This window comes from Felis catus, chromosome B4 (genome assembly GCF_018350175.1).
Source record: "Felis catus isolate Fca126 chromosome B4, F.catus_Fca126_mat1.0, whole genome shotgun sequence".
In the NCBI taxonomy this organism is placed as follows: domain Eukaryota; kingdom Metazoa; phylum Chordata; class Mammalia; order Carnivora; family Felidae; genus Felis; species Felis catus.
Window position 1 is genome coordinate 7,601,061 of NC_058374.1, and position 20,955 is coordinate 7,622,015.

Sequence of the window (20,955 nt, forward strand, 5' to 3'; positions counted from 1 at the left end):
GGGCGGACATACCCAAGTCGTGTTTGCCTCTAACCTTGGAGGCTCCTCCAGGCAGAGAGGTGAGAGCTGGCTCTTTATTGACTTGTCAGGCTGGGAGTTTGCAATGCAGGCCAAGCAGCTCATGACCCATTCTATTTATTTCGCCGTCTTGCGGTGGGGAAACAGGTAAAGAAATCCCCCAGAAAATCCCTCCTTCTACACGTTTTTATGAATAACGCCAGTGTTTATAGCAGTTAGGGCGCTCTGATCAAATCCTCCAGAAGGTGTCACGTGAGCGGCCTGGACCCATTGTGGGACACAGCTGTGGGCGGTGTCGGTTTCCCTGCGCGGCGCCCCTCGTCCCCCGCACCGCCCTGGAGGGGGACCGGCCGTCGATTAGGTGGGGGAAATCCGGAGAAGCAGGGCACTGTTGTCAGCAGCCCGAGCTGGGCAGTGAAGGCCGGCGGGAGTCCAAAATTCGCTTCACAGTCGGCACATTGGGTTAAGTGACCGTAATGTGTCTGGTCCATAAGTGATGAGGAATTGTGTCATGCTGTGCTGCTCATTTTTTCTGGAATGTGCAAAACTGAAGAGATGATAAAGGGATTGTTCTTAAAGCTGTGTCTCCGTTTACCACGAAGTCACTTAGCCGCTAAAATCAAAAATGATTTTTCAAGCCCTTGTGTATTTTCTCACGAAATGCAAAAGAATCAAGAAAAACAAGTCACTTTAGTGACTTTCAGTGACCAGTCTCATCTCTCAGAAACAAAATTCGGACATGTTTTGTCTCATCACCCCTGAGTATCCACATTAATGTTTTTGCTTTTGCTACTCAGAAACTTTGAATGAGAAGTGCAGATACACACACACACACACACACACACACATACACACACACACACACACACACACACACACACAGCTTTAAGGGAAGTAATTCCATTGAACTGGAGGGGAGTATCAGGCGTTGTGGAAGGATTATTGTTATTGTGAGTGATTTTCATCAAAATGCCTTCTCTCTAAATTGAAAAATAAGAAGACGTGTACAAGCACATGTCTCTGAGATTTCGGACACTTGTCCCATGAAGTGACTGCCAGTCTCTTTACACCTGTTGGCCACACTGCTAATGCTAAGCCGTTCTCGGGGGCACCATGCACAGGCCTTATAGGTAAGAGAGAAATCTAAGAGAAGTGAAATAAAATGAAAGGGGAATGGAAAAAGTCAGGTAAGGCAAATAATATTCATTAGGTGTTTGGTAGAGCTCAAAGCCATTAAAAGCACTTCCAGACAATAGCTAGACCGAAACCTTCTAGACCTGCCTGTACCTCACACTGATGTGATCATCATTCGTGGTCTTAGGGTGGGTACGTAGGTAAGGAATCCGAATCCATGCAGGCAAATAGAAATCTCAGAGGTCTTGGAACTCTTTAAGTAGTAAGGAAGAGGAAATTGGCCTAGTGTAAAAATTTTTAAACAGACAAAAGTATTCAAAAGTAAAATATTTATTTTACAAGAGAGGCCTCAATGCAATATTAGGCATGACGCTTATTAGAGTTGATGAATATGTATTAAGACGCTGTTTTATACCGCAAATAATTCTAAGATAAATAAAATACCCAGCTTACTCCTACGAAATGTACTGCCTCAGGATGATAAAGACAGATATGCATGTACTTGGGATACAGAGTATCCCAACTGTGGACATTATATTTCTTTGAAAAGACCCAAGACCGTGAACCTACCTTAATATCTCAAGGCTGTTCAAATTTATGATTTTAGTTATGTGCCAGAATAGCATAGCTTCATAGAGTTCTCCTCCCTTGACCCTTTTCTTGTTGATCTCTGTTAATGATAATATACTCAGTTTAGATACACTAAATTGAGCAGCTTTTGAATTTAGCTTGGGACTTCTACGGTAGACCGTGGTCAACATTTGGCTGGAAGGCTTTAGCAAAGCCATCATGTTTTCCCAGTCATTTATTAAATAATCTATAACCTATGTACAGAAAAGTGAATAGACTATAAGTATGCAATTGAAGCCATCATTTACAAAGTCCCAGCAACATTTTAGGGGCGCCTGGGTGGCCCAGTCGGTTGAGCATCCGACTTCGGCTCAAGTCATGAGCTCACAGTTTGTGAGTCCGAGCCCCATGTCGGGCTCTGTGCTGACAGTTCAGAGCCTGGAGCTTGCTTTGGATTCTGCGTCTCCCTCTCCCTCTGCCCCTCTCTCACTCACGCTCTGTCTCTATCAAAAATGAATAAACGTTAAAAAAAAAATTTCAAAGTCCCAGCAACATTTTAGATGTGTGTATTATGGCAAGTGCTTTTAACTTAAATTTATTCTACACGTTACCTATGATGATTATACATAAACCAAAATAATAAAAAACACCTACCACTGTAATGTACACCCGAAACTAATATAACACTGTATGTTAACTATACTGGAATTAAAATTTTAAAGACACAAAAAAGAGAAAAGAACCACATATAATCCCACCATTCAGAGCCAATTTCAGGACATTTTGGGGTGTAGTCTTTTAACTTTTTTCTAAGTGCACACTCATACATTCTTATTTGCTTTTTCTTACAAAAATTAGATTCTATTAATTTTTCCAAAATTCCATAATGGGGGGGGGGGATAAACATATCATTTATGTGAGTGTGTATTATTATCTCTTCAGGTAACAGCATGATATTTTTGTTCGTCTTCATTTATTTAACTGATCCCTATGTTGAGGTATTTTAAATTACAGTCATTGTAGTTTTCAGGATTTTTTGCAATCACAAACAATGCTAGATTTTTGCATAGATTTCTAGACCTGGGATTGCTGGCCAAGACTAGTACATTGTTAGAAAATGGACCCCTTGTAATGTGTACAGAGTAACCAGAGAAAGCTTAGCAAATAACACGTATTTTCCTTGGTGGTATGTATCAGTCTTCAGTCTCACACCACAGATGTCTATGCCCAACAATCTGGGATGGTCTCTTCATAAACCCTCTCAAGGGGCACCTGGGTGGCTCAGTCTGTTGAGCGTCCAACTTCGGCTCAGGTCATAGTCTCACTGTTCGCGAGTTTGAGCCCCACATCAGCCTCGCGGCTGGCAGCCTATCAGCACAGGGCCCGCTTCTGGAGCCTGTCCTCTGTCCCCTTCTCTCTCTGCCCCTCTCCTGCTTGCACTCTCCCCAAAATAAATAAATATTAAAAAAAAAATTGTATTGGTAGCTACAATAGTAGCCAGCGACTTCAAATTTGATAGACAGATACAGATTCCCAAAACGTGCTAAGTTTTACCGAACTTTATTTATGCCCATTTTAGACCGATGGCAACAAGAGATTTGCTAAAAGGCAGGAAACCCTTGCATGTCCTTGTTTAACTGGTAGAAGGTTTAACTGGAAAAACAAGGGCAGCCACTTTTTCTCAATTCCTAATCAGTTAAATCACATTAAGTTTTAAATATTTTGAAATCAAACAATCTCAAGAACACACTCTGGGGCAGATTTGTCATCATTGGGTACACAGATGGATAAAATTAGCAGTATATTTCAAAATATAAGCAAATTTCACATGGAAGTAAAACAGTGGAACCTCGACATAAAGCAGTTGGAGAAATCATTAAAAATAGCAGAATACTAACAGAGAAAACAAACAACATGAAAGATGTTTCTAATTTTAGACTGACAGTTGTTCCAGTTAAGATGGATTGATACCAGGAATATTCTCAGAACACCGATAATCTTTGGGGCAGTCGTGGATGTCTGAGATACCAGCCAGCCAGCCAGAAGTGAAGTCGATACCACACATCCCAAAGACTGTGATTCCCTGGATCAGTGGGAAATCAGAGTAGGACGTTGGCTTACCACACTTTTGTGGTTCCCCAATATCCAAAGAGAGTGGAGCAAGCCTACAGGCCAGAGAAAGCCCCCCTTAGGGTGGAAGGAAAACATGTTGCTAAGGGTATGTTGGTGGAATGGAATGAAAATACTTTGTAACCCTTAGACCTATGGCTGTACCTATGGTACAGGCACGTGTACAGGTACTCAGACCAGGACAGTATGCTCTGAGCCAAGCCTCAGCCTAACCTATTGGAGTCAAAAGAGGGAAAAAGGATACAACTTGATGGGATGTGTACAACTGGGACAGGTCATGGATGTGACGATGGAAGGAAATCATATTATTTGAGGTCAGAGAAGATAAAGAAACTACTAAAATAACCAGAGACATGTTTCACATTGAACTTCTAAAAATTAATAAGTACAAGTCATACATTAAAAAAGTGAAGACAATAAAGGAACATTTGGAAATGGAGAGTAACAAGATAAATTTGCAGGAATTGAAAAGAGAACAAAAACTTGCCGTCTCAAACATGACAGCCTTGATTTGGACATTGTGGCAAGCCAACATGTGTCTGATTGTGTTATGCAAGCTAGTACTTCTGGGCGCCTTCTCCAAATGATCTTGACTTGGAAACATAATTTTCAAGGACGTTAAACCAACCTGCTTAAGAAGTTTACCTGTTGCTCATTTCGCAATTGGATGTGATGGCCCTGTTCAAGATTTCTTTGTTAGGTTTATGTTGATCGTAATATAGGGATATAGTTGCTCAAACTTGCCATTAAAGAATGGTGTGTAAGAATGTGCCTCAAAGCAACGATACAAAATACGGTTGAGTGTAACTAAGAATTGCAGAGTGCACTCATATTGCTGTGGACTTGAATTTGTACAGTGCATTACACCCCAATATCGATTAGTGTGAGTGATTTGAAATCACAGGGTGGATTGCCGTGTGTCAGTTTCCTATGATTTCAGACCTACTCGTTCGTGCCAAAGACAAGATGTTTTTAGTAGTAAAGTTGCTTTGATGTTAAAAAAAAAAAAAAAAAAAAAGGTGGGCCTGGGTGGCTCAGTCGGTTAAGCGTCCGACTTCGGCTCAGGACATGACCTCTCGGTTCGTGAGTTCGAGCCCCGCTCGGGCTCTGTGCTGACAGCCTGGATGGAGCCTGCTTCCGATTCTGTGTCTCCCTCTCTCTCTGCCTCTCCCCCACTTGTGCTCGCTCTCTCTCTCTCTCTCTCTCTCTGTCTCTCTGTCTCTCTCTCTCTCAAAAATAAATAAACATAAAAAAAATAGACAAGAATGTTTTTCAGGTTTTGGTAATCATTCAGAAGTGCTATACCAACCATCCCTCCCATTGGCCCATCCTAACATCTTTGTAACCTGTACTAAGAAAGCTATTTCATTGTCGTTTTCATGCCCATGTCTTTGATTACCATGAATATAGAACTTTTTTTTTTCTTCCCCCTGTTGGCGGCTTTTGTTTCTTTCACTCTGTACCTGCTGCTTGTGTCCTTTGCTCACGTTTTAGTACGAATTTAGTCTTTTTGGTTTTGATGTGACAGAACTCTTTATTTAACAGGAACTGAACGCTTTATCGCGTATGTGGCAAATAACTGTCCGTCATCTTGTTTTTTGCCTTTGCTTACGATATTTTACAGTGTTGGCACAATCAAATCAGCGTTTCCTTTCATGGTTTCTGCTTCTAAGGAGGTGCCGAGAAAATCATCCTCTCCTCCCAGATTAAAAACACGTGTTTTCTTATTTGTCGGAGTATGTTAACGGTTTTACATTTTCTTTTACCAAATATTTAATCCCTTTAGAATTTACGGTTTGCGATATACCCTATAATTTGAGTTTTCTTTTTTCCACATTAACTGCACTGTCTTACAACTCAAGCACAGTTGCTTCTCAATTCTGTTTGATCATTGTCTGCTGGAGCACATGAATATCTAAAAATCATTTTAGGTAATAGGTTCGGTTGTCATCTCCAGCAAACACTTTCCACTAGAACAGCTAATAGTAAAGTTGACACAAAGCGATAAAAGGAACAGATCCTTTGCAGATCATTTTCTGAATCCCCCCACGTCATTCCCACGAATAAGTAGGAGATAGGAAAAGTCTTTCCCTCCAGTAGCCTCTTCTTGTTGATAGCTTAGGTTTCGGTCGTATTTCTGCATCTGGTCATCACAGATCTCAAAGCTGTTTCTTCTTACTTCTTCTCCCCCCGCCCCTGTCCACCAACCCTGGGAACCCACAACCTCAGGTACCTGGGTTCTCCCCCCACGCTCCTGACCTGTCTGTCATACCTTCGCTTGTTCTCCTCTCTTCACGACACCCCGTGTTTTCCTTCCCTGTCCTACATCCCTCTTTCCTCCCACATCATAGTGCATATGACTATGCAATCTTTCCCTATAATTGTATTGGGTAGAAAACTTTCCTATTTCCTAAATGTATCATTTCTTCTAGGAAATCACTACTTGCAGGACCAGCTTGTATTTATTAGGTGTTAACATGTTAGGTGCTGAGGATACGGAAGTAAAAAGGCTTTGCGTGCCTTTGAGGAATTACCGCAGCCAAGGTAACAGATATGGGTACAGACCATTCAAATTATTCTTTGGCCTTATGGGAATTGTTTGGTCAGGTTTTTTTAGCGTGTTCTTGAAAAGAATGAGTTGTCTGTATTTGTCGAACATAGAGTTTTTTTTTTAATGTCCATTGGGTCAGTTTTGTTATTTTTGTTATTTGCTCCAAAACTTACAATAACTGTACCTTTCCTGGCTTTTTGACTGCCTACTCTGTCAGTTCCAGAGAGACAGATACGCTAAATCCCCAGTTATACTTGTGGCTTTGTCTGTTTCTTACAGGTCTGTCAGTTTTGCTTTATATATTTTGAGGATGTGTTTTGGGGCGCATCCAGATTTTAGATTATTATCTCGTCCTGGCACGTCGGACCCTTTTATCGTTATGAAGAAACCTTCATTATCGCTGGTAGTTCTCGCCTCACAGTCTGTTTTGTTTGCGGTCACATTTCCTTGCGTCCATATGCTTCTTTTGCTGGCCGCTTCCCTCAGCCTTTCCACTGCTCCGTTGTTAGATGTGTTTCTGACAAATAATACAGTGTCAGGTTTCGCGGTCTTACTCAATCTGGCAAGTAAGTTGTTTAGACCATTTATATGATATAATTATGGATCTTTTGAGTTATAACCCACCTTATTTTGGGTTTTCTAATTGTGTTTCTGTTCTCTGTTTCTCCCTTTCTTATTTATTTTAACATTCCATTTTTCAGGGCACCCGGGTGGCTCAGTCGATTAAGCGTCCAATTCTTGATTTCTGCCCAGGTCACGATCTTACAGTTCATGAGTTCAAGCCCCACATCAGGCTCTGTGCTGACAGTGCAGAGCCTGCTTGGGATTCTCTGTCTCCCTCTCTCTGCCCCTTCCTCCCCTTCCCTTCCTCTCTCTCAATAAATAAGTAAACTTAAAAAAGAAAAAAGAACAACATGCCATTTTTCTTCATACTAGTTTAGAAATTAAACGTTCACTTTATTCCTAATCTTTCCATGATTACCCTAGAAATTACTACATCTTAAATGTAATACCTTTGCACCTCCTTCCAGATAATAGAAGTACCTTAGAATACTTTAGCTCAGGCATCTGGGTGGCTCAGTCAGTTGGGCATCTGATTTCAGCTCAGGTCATCTCACGGTCCGTGAGTTCGAGCCCCGTGTCGGGCTCTGTGCCGACAGCTCAGAGCCTGGAGCCTGCTTCGGATTCTGTGTCTCCCTCGCTCTCTGCCCCTCCCCCACTCATGCTCCGTCTCTCTCTGTCTCAAAAATAAACACTAAAAAAAATTTTTTTTTAATTAAAAAAGAAAAAGAACAGAGATGCTCAGAGTGGTGCATAGGCCTTGGAATATGGTAGTTTATGTGTTGAAATAGATAGTGATGAAATAGGAAGCACTCATAAAATACTTCCTGTCCTTACTAAAACATGACAGGTGTCTTGAGGAAAAGTATTTGTGTGATTATTTAAGTTGCAAGCTGAACCAGCAGCTTTCCTCACAAAATACTATTTCTACTCGAAAGAGCCACTTACAAACTGCGCTTACTCACATTTGGATATTTGGCCAACATTTCATCAAAAATGAATAAAGGAAGCCTGTCACCACAAGGAAAATTCTCGGGAGAACATTTGTTGTAAATGACAACGTAGAAGCTTTTAAGTAAAAATTCGAATCTTGGAAAACATATTACAAGTTGACGGCTCGTCAGTACTCTAAGAAATTTGTGATGAGATGACGGTAACACCACCAAATGTGATATTTTAATATTGTACAATGAAATGTGTAAATATTCGGAAGAGCTGCATAATTCAGTGAACCGATATTACAAACTAATGCATGATGTTATAAAATCATGGGTGGGGGGGGGCGCCTGGGTGGCTCGGTCGGTTAAGCGTCCGACTTCAGCTCAGGTCACGATCTCGCGGTCTGTGAGTTCGAGCCCCGCGTCAGGCTCTGCGCTGATGGCTCAGAGCCTGGAGCCTGCTTCCGATTCTGTGTCTCCCTCTCTCTCTCTGCCCCTCCCCCATTCATGCTCTGTCTCTTTCTGTCCCCAAAATAAGTAAACATTTAAAAAAAAAATTTAAAAAAAATCATGGGTGGGTAAAATAACTATTCAGAGCGTTAGCACATCAATGAGTATAAAAAGCTGTGATACGGTTTCAGATCACACATTGTGACTAACTTAAGAAGCTGTCACTTGTTGCATTTTTGGTGCAGTATCGAAGAATTTACACAATCATCTGAAAAGGCCATGAAAACACTCCTCCCCCCTGCAGTTACATGTGCACACACTAAGGTGATCTGCAAAAAATACAAAGGTAGTGTTAGTCTTCTCACAAAAATTTTAAAAAGAAAGAAAATGTTACCTGATAACATGTAATGCGTTTATTATTCTTCCTTTTCAATGAATTACTAAAATAATTATTTTTTAATTTCTCGGTTTCGATTTTTAATGTGGCAAATATTGACAGATACAATGCACGTCAACAAAAGTTCTCTGAGTCTTTCAGTGGTTTTTAAGAACGTAGAGTGGTCTCTAAGACCAAAAACTTTGGGAATTGCTACTTTAAAATTTCTTTTAGTAAAGGTCCGCTGTGGGCAAGTCCTTAGATCTTGCTTTCTGGAAAATGTCTTTATTTCATCCTTATTCTTGAAAGATGTTTCCAAAGACAAAATGCATTGTTCTTCAACACCTCCAAGATGTTCTTCCACTGTTTTCCAGCTTCATCATTGCTGTGGAGAAGTCAGCTGCCATCTGTCTCTTTGAAAGTCACTGGTTCCCCCCGCCCGCCCCCCCCCCCACCACCCCTCGCCACTTTTCGGACTTTTCTCTTTATCTGTGATGTTTCATTGTTTCACTCTGTGTCTAGGTGCAGATTTCTTTATCTCGCCTGGGATTTGTTGGGTTTCTTAAGTCTGTGGATTCGTATCTGCCATAACGTCTGTGAATGTCCTCAGATAGTCTTATTAACATTTTGTCTCTGCCCCATTCTTTCTCTAGAATTATGATTGTGTGTAGTAATTATTAGATATGTAGTAATTTATTCTATTCTCTCTTTCCCCTCTAAACTACATTCTAGATTATTTCTTCTGTCTTATTATTCAGCTTACAGTTCTCTCATTCTGCTGAGAATAAATTTGAGTCCATTTGTTGTATTTTTCATTTCTAGGTCTGTTTCTTTTCAAATCTGCTAGATGACTCTTTATAACCTTCTATTACCTGCAGATAATGTCATGCTTTGCCTTTTCTTTTTTTAATGTTTATTTATTTTTGAGAGAGAGAGAGTGTGTGAGTGGGGGAGACGCAGAGAGGGGGAGAGAATCCCAAGCAGACTCCACACTCATCATGGATCCCAGTGTGGGGCTCAGTCCCACGAACGTGAGATCATCACCTGAGCCGAAAACAAGAGTTGGACGATTCACGGACTGAGCCACCCAGGTGCCCCTAGTTTTATTTTTTCAAGATTTTATTTTTACGTAATTTCTACATCCGACATGGAACTCAAACTCACAACCCCAAGATCAAGAGTCACACACTCCACTGACTGAGCCAGCCAGGCATCCCTGCCTTTCATTTTTTAAAACAATGTAAGCAGAGTTGTTTTATAATTAATAATTCTAGTCTCTGTAATCTTCTGGTTCTCCCTGATGCTACCTTGGCTCCTCGTATGTTTGGTTTTCTTTAAGATTATGTGCTGCTTTGTTTCCTAATACTTCTCTGCATTAATAATGTAAGGCCTGGGGCGCCTGGGTGGCGCAGTCGGTTAAGCGTCCGACTTCAGCCAGGTCACGATCTCGCGGTCCGTGAGTTCGAGCCCCGCGTCAGGCTCTGGGCTGATGGCTCGGAGCCTGGAGCCTGCTTCCGATTCTGTGTCTCCTTCTCTCTCTGCCCCTCCCCCATTCATGCTCTGTCTCTCTCTGTCTCAAAAATAAATAAATGTTAAAAAAAAAAATTAAAAAAAAATAAAAAAAAATAATGTAAGGCCTACGTTTTAAGTTACCTCATCTCAAGATGATTAGTGCTGGGTACCTGGGCACATTGCAAGCCCAAAGTACCTTAAATGTAGCGTCCTGGACCACAGACCTAAAAATTCACGAGGCTTTGATTAATTCTTAATCAGTCTAGTGGCCTCTTGAGAGTTTTTAATGTGGGGAGGGAGTTCTGTCAGACTTTCCACGTTGGCAGGCCCCAGGCTTTGAAACCTGTCCTCTTTATCAAAACCAAAGATCAGATTTCCCTCATGCATAGGTGCCCTCAGGCTGACACATCTATGTTCCACTTAACCTCTCTGGTTCCTGCTTTTCCTTTAGTTTTGGTCCCAGCACCTAAATTTCAAACCATTATGGGAAACTACCTCCAAAAACAGCGTGTAAAACTTTAGCCATAAAAATACGAAGTGCTTGCACATACGGATATAAATGCCTTAGCAATAACTTTGAACTCCCACCTTACGTATTAGGCAGCACACGCCCAGCAAGCGGTGAGAGAGACAGTGTTGTGTAGTTGTTAAGTTCACAGGCTCTGAAATCAGACCGCCCGCGTTTAAATTCTGGCTCCGTCTCAGGGCGCCTGGGGGACTCGGTCGGCTGGGCGTCCGACTTCAGCTCGGGTCATGATCTCACAGCTTGTGCGTTCGAGCCCCACGTCGGGCTCTGTGCCGACAGCTTCGGATTCTGTGTCTCCCTCTCTCTCTGCCCCCCTCCTCCCTGCCCCTGCTCTGTCTCTCAAAACTGAATAAACATTTTAAAAAATTTTTTAAATTCTGGCTCCGTCTCCTAGCAGTCTGTGAATTTGTACAGGATACTTCATCTCTCTGTGCCCTGCTTTGCGAAAGGACAGTCGTAGGTGTGTTTACCTCATGGGGCTGACGTGAGGATCGAGGGAGTAAGGCACGTGAGTATTTAGCACAGTGCCCACCGTGCCGTTGGCTTTCAAGTGCTTAGAACATGCAGTACTTGGTAGGAGTCCGGTCAGTGTGCACTGTGAGTTGTGTTAAGCGTCACTGAGCGTCTTCTCCACCAACAGCCTATGTTACGTTTTCTTGGTTTTTGGCTACGTTCGAGTCAGCAAGACAGTCATACTCGTAACTCAAATGGAAAACAGCATTAATTATTCATTTACATGGCGAAATTTTTAAGATAGTTTAACGTTTTACAAGCTTCTAATCAGAATAGCAAAGAATCGATGCATCGTAGTGGAGTGCTTTGCCAACCAAGACTCTAAGAAGGTAGAAAAGCATACAGGCCTGGTAATGGCGATGTGGGGTTGTCATGAGCAACAGCCGTGCATATAATGCTGGCGTTCACACTCTACATCTGATGGTGTTTGACACGTTTCTCTGAATTCAGGTTCTCACTGTGACCCTCAGAGGCAGCCGTCTGTATTTCCACAGTGTTGATCAGCAAAGCAGGGCTTGGAAAGGTTAGTGTCGGATAGTAGAAAGAGGAGATAGGTTGGTGCAGTCATTTTAAGGAACAGCTTGGGATTCCTGGTGAAGGTGAGAATGCGCATGCCCTGTGACCCAGCAACTTCATTCCTGGGAAGACAGCCTGGGGAAGTTCTGGAACGCGTCCCAAGTTAACATGTAACATTTACGGGATAGTATGTTTTAGCCTCAGAGAGGGAATGGGCACAAACCCTTTGGCTTTATTCATAACCATGGTACAGCACTCCAAGTAAAATGAAAAATACAGATCTATGTGTATCAGTGTGGATGAATCAAGGGACATAAAACTAAGTGGGACACTGGCAGGTAAGTTCTGGAGACCTAATGCAAAGAGATTATAGTCAACAGTGCCGTATTAGAAGCTTCCAAGTGGCTAAGAGAGTAGATCCGAAATGTTCTAAACACAAAGACAAATAATTATGTGACATGACAAAGGTATTAGCTGATTATGAGCTACAGTAATCAGTGTAACATATAAATGTACCAAACCAACACTCCGTATACCTCAAACTAACACAAGGTTATATGTCCCTTATATCTCAATTAAAAAAAAAAAAAAAAAGGAAAACTAGTTGCAAAGGATAAATATGGTGTCATATTGTGTATATAGTCAAAGAGCATAAAACAGGAGCGCAGTATATGTTGTTTGTGGGCATCTACAAAAAGCAGAAATACAAAAAGGTACCTGCTAGCTTGAGGACAGCAGTTACTTCCAGACGAGGGAGATCTAAGCAAATGTGGCCAAGGACCGATGACCAGTTAGCTCTGTTTCCTAAGCTGTGATACTGGTTTTCTCTCTGCTTGAAATTATATATAACTTTTTTTTTTTCAAATAAGGAAACGTTTTTTAAAAAATGAAAGAATTTTGGAATCCAATAGACCTTGGTTCAAAGCCTGCCACCCATTTGCCCCATTCCTTCCTCTCTCCAATCCCGTGTCCTCATCTGTGAAATGGGATCACGGTAACTTGGTTTGAGGACCGGTGGAGGTGACACGCGTAGAGTGTCCAGGATCATACCTCCCTTCGTACAGGTGCTCGGGCACCGCATCCTCGAGTGCCTTCCCCCGCTCACGCGGCCAGCCTGGGGCCGACCGAGGCTTCGAGCTCGGATGTCCGGGCTGGAGTCCCTGCCGGTGAGTCCTGGGGACGCACGTGTTCCGGGAGGGGCCGCACCTCCCCGCCCGGCTCCGCCAGCTGCAAGGACGCAGGAAGGGAGCCCGGCCTGCCTTGCCGGCCCCCGGGAGCACCCCTCACTCCCGCCACGGACCCTTCTCCCCCCCGCCTGACTCTGACCAAGTCCGGTGGGGCCCCGGATGCTCGCTCGGAAGAGAGTTTTGCTCCTAGAAGAAGAAAGTTACTCTGTGATAACGTTTTAAATGCCTGGTGTGAGCGCGCTAGCCTGTCGTGACTTCTCCCTTTCTGTCTCTCGTTGACAGTGTCATCAGCAAAGTGGTCCCGGCGCCCGAAGCCAAGCCGGCCCCTTCTCTGAGCAGACCCAAGACCCCGCCGCCCGCAGCCGCCCCGGCCCCCGCGCCCGTGCACGTGGCCCCCGCCCCGGTGCCTTCGCCGCTCCTCCCGCCGTCGGCCGCGGCCCCCGCCCTGATGCCCGCCCCGGCCCCCGCCGTCTCTGGCGCCGGATCGTCCAAGGCCCCGGTCCGGAGCGTGGTGACGGAGACCGTGAGCACTTACGTGGTGCGCTGCCCTTTGCGTGTGCACGCTTGCGGGGGGGGGGGGGGGGGGGGGGGCAGGAGCGCACTCTTCCCCCGCGACGGGGCTTCCCGCCGCCCCGCGGGTCGTGTGTGTCACTCCCGGATGTCGGACGCGGCCCTTGAGGCCTGGAAAGGCATTTCCATGGCACATGCAAGCCTTGGGCTGAAGGGCATGAAGGTACTGACGTACTTAGTCTCCCCAGAGGTCACGGCATCGCTTGCCATTCCTTTGTGCCGTTTCTTACCGCCCGGCGTCCGCGTCCAAGTATCGAGATGAACAGTGATTCGGCCCCACGTTGGAGTTCTCCATCCGGCGGTGAAATTGCTCACGGACGCGTATAATTTACATAACGTACACGGATCCTCAGGGCCCGCCGCCGGCCCCAGGGAGCCGCACGGCTGACAGTGCTTGGCGGGCCGAGGCCCAGAGTTTGCCAGGCTTGCGTGTTAAGTGGAAATGAACTTCCGGACACAGCTTCCTGGGTGTCCAGGCGTGTCCTCGAATAGGTTCCCGTCGCTGTCCTGGGACTGTTTCCAGCTGTTTTCCCCGTACCTAATAGCGTCAGGTCCCACTCTAAAGCCTGAAGTCAATCTCGCAGTGAAGCAGTGTCTTTATAAACACGTCCTTTGGGCACCGTGGAGTGACATACACACGACAGAGGGATTTGAGGCACTTACAGGCGCACGGGGTCCCGGTGCGGACGTGACCACCAAATACGCAGACTGGGATCTGTCCGCTTACTGATGGCCCAGATCTGTCTGAATAGATGTGATTGGCCAGTAGGACTCGTGGTGTTTGCTACACATCGGGTAAATATTATCTTTCTTGAAGGTATTTTAGGAGGAAATTTCAATAAATAGTTTAGGCACTATAATGATAGGATGAGAAGGAAATCCCAAAGGTATTGAGAGACGACATAAAGATGTGAAAAATTAACAGAAAAATACTGAGTTGGCAACTCAAGACAAAAATAGAAGATGTGATAAAAATCTGTGGTCATCAAATTGGCCCATTCTAGCGGCACCCAGGTGGCTCAGTCAGTTAAGCATCCGATACAGATTAATTTCGGCTCAGGTCCTGACCTCACAGTTTGTGAGTTCGAGCCCCACATCGGGATCCATGCTGACAACCCAGAGCCTGCCAGGGATTCTGTCTCTCTCCCTCTTTCTCTTCCCCTCCCCCTGCTTGCTCTGTCTCTCCATCAAAATTAATTAATTTAAAAAAAAAATTTGACCTGGGGCACCTGGGTGGCCCAGTCAGTTGAGCCTCTGACTTCAGCTCAGGTCATGATTTCACCATATGTGAGTTCGAGCCCCACCTCAGGCTCTCTGCTGTCAGCGCAGAGCCCTCTTCGCTCTGTCCCCCTCTCCCTCGGCCCCTCCCCTGCTCATGCTTTCTCTCTCAAAAATAAACATTTAAAAGAAATTGGGCCATTCAAGGACCAAGTTCTAGGTGTTTAACTGAGGGCACATCACCCCAAGAGGAAAGTTTACTTAACCTCTTCGGTCTCCATTGCTTCATCTGTAATTAGGGGGTTCCAGTGAGACTAGATGATCGGTACAGGATGTTATAGCCTAGTTTCCGGTTCTCAGTGGATTTTCGGGCTTACTCCCCGGAGATGAATCTGATTGGCATGGATAACATGGAAGCAAAGCCTCTTTATCTCCTTGGCGACATTTTGTAGACAGAAGACAAAACGTGTGATCTGGAGGAAAAACATAGACAGTAGGGCAAAAAGGCTGATTTTGTGACTGCCTAACAGTGGGACTTTGGAACTGTCACTTCGGTTCCCCTAGCTCCAGCCCCCATTCTTAACCTACCCAGGGTTTGTTTCAGGATGGCTGAACAAAGTCAGATGTTTGAAAGAACTCAGTACCCTGGTTGCTGTTAGTTATTAAGGATGCTCTGGCAAATTTCTCAGCAGCAACAGAGTCACGGCCTTCTAATTTCAAGAAAGGTCAACCAGCCAGCCGGGCTGGCCATGCATGGCAGCTTCAGGGCATACGGTGCTGGACCAGGGTTAACCCCAGAGAGCTGGCACACGGTAACAGGTGGTTCTCTCCCCTCAGAGTTAGAGAGGGCTGAATCAGATGCAGCTGCCCACAGGTTTCTTTAGGAAGCTTCCGTATCACGTAGCTTGCCTTCAGTAGACTTCCAAAAATGGTGGCCTTCAAATAGCCCATCAGTGGAATGAAACATGTTCCCCCACGACCCCCGTCGCACACCACGAAAGCCACTCTTTCTGCATTCTAGTCAGGGTACTATCCGCAAGCGTAGGCACAGACCACACCTGCAGCACAAACTCATCGAGACTATTGGCCGCGTTATTATAAACACTTTTGAAAAGTAGCTAGTAGTCGTGGCTGGTTTTTGAAGGCTCATCCTAGATTTGTTTCTTCCAAACTGGTTTTGTAACCGTGAAATTTGAGGCAGTGATATCATTAGGGATGCTTCCTATTGGGAACAGCTCAGTTAAGTAAAACAAACTCCAGGGCACCGCACATTTATGGCAGAATAATGTTAACATATGTAGCTAGTTGGCCTCTCGCATCCCTCCTTTTATTTGCCCTTTAGTTGTTGTGCTTTACTAAAAATGTCATAAAGGGAATGGAAAGTTACTTAGTAACAGCTCTTTTATATCCTTGATCTTATCAGCTAGTTCAGGACAAGTGCCTGGCTAATAAGTAATAAGGTGATCCACGCACATTTGGCTGGATTCAGTAATTCCACGTCTGTGAACGTGACTGAGGAAACTGCATATACTTGAGCTCTGTAGCTTTCAAAAATATCAACTGTTACGGCCATAATGACCCTAAACGTTACCAACTTAACATGTTGACACTAGTTATGGGTCATACTGCTCATAGAACTGGTTATAAAAACACCTTGTTTTTGTGACTTACAAGAGAGTTTAAAACACTCATTAGAAGGGTGCCTGGGTGGCTCAGTGGCTAAAGCGTCCGACTTCTACTCAGGTCATGATCTCGCGGTTTCTGAGTTCGAGCCCCTGGTCGGGCTCTGCACTGACAGCTCGGAGCCCGGAGCCTGTTTCTGATTCTGTGTCTCCCTCTCTATCTCTGCCCCTCCCCCACTTGCACTCTGTGTCTCTCAGTCTCTCAAAAATAAATAAATGTTAAAAAAAATTAAAATACTCATTAGAAATGCCTTCTCTTTGAGTATTTAGCAGCTCCTTTCTGTCTCCTGTGGATCCCAGGGTACTGATGATCGCGATCATGGCCTTAGCAAATTGTCAAGCCACTTTTTTCTCTTTTCAGTTTAACTTGTTTACTAGGTTCACAGTGTAAAGTAATCATTCTCATGTTGCCCTCTCTTTGGTTTTTTTCCCCCATTCCGCCTGGTTTCCCCCTCTTCCCCCTCCCACCCCCTGCTTAAAAACGTCAGATCCGAGATGAGTGGGGGAATCAGATCTGGATCTGTCCCGGGTGCAACAAGCCGGACGACGGCAGTCCCATGATCGGCTGTGACGACTGTGACGACTGGTACCACTGGTGAGCGCTGCGGGCGGGACTCGGGCAGGCGCACGAGCGATGGGTCCCTTCCGGACCCCCTCCCGGCGCCACTGCTGTCCTGGGAGCCGCCTGAGGAGCAACAGCACAATAAGATCACGACGTCATTAGTGTTAAGCGCAGAAATCAGGAATCTCTGGACGGTTGTTCTGCAGCCTAAATTCCACATGTTTTGTGTAGCTTATATGTCCTTCTTGTTTAAAAAAGGGGGGGGGGGGGTGGTGGTAAAGGTTTCCCTTTCCTTTCTTTCCAGTAACTTTCTATAAGCTGCAGCACTTGACAGGAACATCGAGGTAACCCCCTGGCATACACGTCACAAAGCGCAGGCATGAACGGAGGCGTGTCCGCTCTTCACAGCTCCCCGCCAGCTCCCCCACAGTGGAGAAGCATCCAGAATGCGTGCAAATCACCCTCTCGCCGTACAGTGTAAAGATCAGATGTAGACAGACAGAAATCCATTCGGCCACAGGACACAGGACACCCAGGAGATAAACACGGGCCGCTGCTCGGAAAAACCAGGCCGCTGGTGGCTGCAGGGAGCCCTCCTTCATTCCTGCAGCGGGGCCTCGGGGAGGGCCCCGGCCCGAGAGGGGAGGCCACAGCCTGACGGGGGAGGCCACGCGGCAGCCCTGCTCCAGGAGCTAGAGCTGTTGTGGCCTGGGCTCGGCTGAACATACTAGAGGCGTAAAAATCACCCAATTGTTTAAACTTAAAAAAAAAATTTTTTTTTCAATTAAAACAATTGCTTCAGAACATAGGGAGGCAATCTACACGTAAGTGAAGTTTGGTTATGCAAACAAACGCCTTTTTCTTTCTCCTTTCCAACCACGCAGGCCCTGTGTGGGAATAATGGCCGCACCGCCGGAAGAAATGCAGTGGTTCTGCCCCAAGTGCGCCAACAAGAAGAAGGATAAGAAGCACAAGAAGCGGAAGCACCGGGCACACTGACCGGGCACGTTGACGCCGCGCGGCGCCCGCGAGCCTCGGAGGGAGGGGCCGCCGGCGTCGGGAGGCCGAGGACGCATGCGCCGGCGCCGGCTCCGCCCCGGCCGAGCGGCGTGTGACGGAGGGACGCGTGACGGGCGAGGACGGCCACGCCCCCGCTTTCTATTACCAGTGACAAGTATTATTAATAAAGAGACCGTAATCCTCCCTTTTGATTTTCTTTATTCTCTCTCCAGGGCCTTTTCATTAAGGTTATTAGACGAGAAGATAAAGTGTAAGCTGCCTCGACTGTAATTTAAGGACATCGTCCGTCTGTATACAGTTTGCGACCTCTCTCCCGCTCTAGTGAGATAATCCTAATACCAGAAAAGGAGCTCCGGACGGAGTGTTGCTAAATATTTTTGTGACGAGAATATATGAAGCTTCCCCATGCCCCCTCCCCCCGTTTTTAGTACTAACATGTAAAATGTTCAGGCTTTTGTGAAATACCTTCTATTTTTTAAGAAAAAGGTTTCTATCACGTCCCGTTTGCTTTGGCGCAGATTATTTTTGTTGACTCGCACGCATTTTCTACGTTGGTCGCGTCCTAGCCGTGCCCTTCTCGAAACTGCTGGCGTTCTCCTCACCGCTCCTACACTTCATCGACTTGTATAAAACCTCCCAGACTATAGAAGATCTCCCCTGCTGTAAATAATAAATATTTATGAAGTAGTTATTTTTTAAATTTTTATCGTGTTTAATTCTGGCTTTCTCTGGAATCCACCGTGATTTCAGCCATGTCTGTAATTCCTGCTGTACATAAGCGAAGAAGGCTAGAAAACAGAGCCATAGTTCCGAGTGATCTACCTTGAGCTGGCCCCGCACCGGGCCCCCGCCCGCCGTGGGCACCGGGGCCCTAGCAGTTGAAAGGAAAACAAGGCAATTTAAATTTGTAGTCCATGATTCGAAATTGTTTTGTTATCTGTACGTCTCTTTGACTGACTTTTATTAAACGGACGTGTAGATTCCCCCGAGAGAAAACAAAAACAAAAACAAAACAAAAAACATATACTGTAGCATTTTGTGTTTATATTGTTTTATTTCTGCAAATCTGTTCATGGAGACTGTGGTTTAAGGCTGAAATGAAGTATATTATGAATTTTTTTTCTTAAAGAAAACTCATCAAATTTCAGGGTATCACAAAACTTTATTATATTACTATACTGCCCACTATTTATTATATGTTATAGATGTCTGAGAGATAAACCAAATATTTTATTTTTAATGTAAAACATCAAATTTAACTTTATTAGCATATTTTAGCAACTTTGGAATAAATATGGACTTTTACTTGATTTTGAAATAATCCCGATTTGGGCCAGTGTAATGGATATCTTGAATGCTAGAATATGGGCTTTGAACCTAATACAAATATATTAATAGAAATTGTGATTTTTTTTTAATGCCAAGTAAATTGCTATTAGTGTATGAATTAGTCATATTTTAAAACTTATTATGTGGTTAGAGAAATGAGGTTTTCTGCCATGAATGTTAAATTGCAAATCAATGGAAATGGAACCGACCTTTTAAGGGCGCAGTATTTCACTGCCCTCCTTGTTCTAGAAGCCAAAATGTTTCTCTCCCTACAAGGAAACGAAGCATCCATGTTGAGATATGTGTTTTTTGTTTTACTGATTTGAGATCATCGTAAATACTTTATACAGTATTTTCACATGCACAAATATACCCATTAGTGCTTTTTGGAGAGGGATGGGGGGTGGGGAAGTGCAAAATAAAGATTATTGGCTATTTCATAGTTTGCTTTTCCATTTTCTTTATTTAGGATTTAGTTCTTGAGGCACGGTCAGTGGATCTGAAGTTGCCACGTTTAAGTGAGCTGGTCATGCTACTGAAATAAGAATGGACGTGCCTATATATAACTTTCTCCCCAATCCTACTGTCGAGAGACTTCAGCCCATAATACATTGAAGGAATTTCAATCAGTCGTTGTCCCTTGCTATTTCATGGTTGCTTTCCTAAATCCAGTTCATGATTTTATAAATGGCCTTTGCAATAATAAAACCAAAGAATCATTTTCAGGGGGCCGGAGAGCTCGAGGGATTAGTAATGGAATACAGAGCCTTTCACCTCTAGGTCAGTGAGTTGAATCCAGTCCAGGTCACCAGAGACTCAGAGTCGTTACCATCTTCTGGCTGCTCGGTGGCCTGTGCGAAACGGGCCGGTGGCCTCAGTCTCGAGCAGACGGCCGTCCCGGGCACCCACCAAAGGAAGTTCAAGAAACTGCACGGGGAAACGTGGGCGCGAAAACAAAACACCCGTGTCACAAAGCAGGGTGGGAAGGCTGGGCATAGCCCTGCTCCGTGGAGTCGCGTGCAGAAAAACAGATCTGTATCTTACAGACCGTACAGAGTGGAGGGGATTCACGTTGCTTAATGGAGCCCAAAGAAACCGGCGAGGACATGGCCCATACGGGGCAGGAGGGGAGAGGGACACGGGAAAGACGGTATAGTCCGGAGCAAAGCTTCAGGGGGCTCCAGGCATGAGAGGACAGTGCATCTCGACTCCCACCGGTGAAGACCAGCAGAGCAGCGGCGGTGTTAGAAGTGCCGTGACAGAACGGGACGCCAGGGGACGGAAAGGCTCTGCCTCCGCAGCGGTGGCACGCTTCCCGGTGTCCTCACTGCACCACCATCTGCCCTGGGCGGTCCACACTCTAGCCGAGGGGGGCTGGGGGGGACACATCCGGGTAGTGATTTTATTGAAGGAGGTGGTATTTAAGAAGCAGAGACACCCTCACTCTTGGAAACAAACTCCGGGGATGAGACCGTCTGCCCGCGGAGCCCCATGTGGCCGGCAGAGCACGACTTCTGGGACCCACACGGGGTTTCTCCTCCGAAGGCGTCTGCGGCCAAGTACAGTGAAGATCTTTATCCTCCGGCTGATTT

At 45.1% G+C, this 20,955-nt stretch overlaps 1 protein-coding gene and 1 long non-coding RNA gene across 4 annotated transcripts in view; one reads left to right on the forward strand and one right to left on the reverse strand.

Moving 5' to 3' along the window:
- The window catches only part of TAF3 (TATA-box binding protein associated factor 3), a 180,272-nt gene extending 161,547 nt beyond the window's left edge, over positions 1-18,725 (forward strand). For all 3 annotated transcript variants that reach the window (XM_011283569.4, XM_011283570.4, XM_011283571.4), the window contains exons 5-7: positions 13,265-13,520; positions 16,941-17,047; positions 17,899-18,725. In XM_011283569.4, the coding sequence (XP_011281871.2) occupies positions 13,265-13,520; positions 16,941-17,047; positions 17,899-18,013 (478 nt within the window). In that variant the 3' untranslated portion in view covers positions 18,014-18,725. The remainder of the gene's footprint in view (positions 1-13,264; positions 13,521-16,940; positions 17,048-17,898) is intronic.
- On the reverse strand, positions 14,972-16,881 carry LOC109501302. The gene is made up of 2 exons (XR_006600286.1): positions 15,359-16,881; positions 14,972-15,243 (listed from the first exon to the last, which is right to left on the reverse strand). It is a non-coding gene; the product is annotated as an uncharacterized LOC109501302 (long non-coding RNA).
- Positions 18,726-20,955: the final 2,230 nt, after the last annotated feature.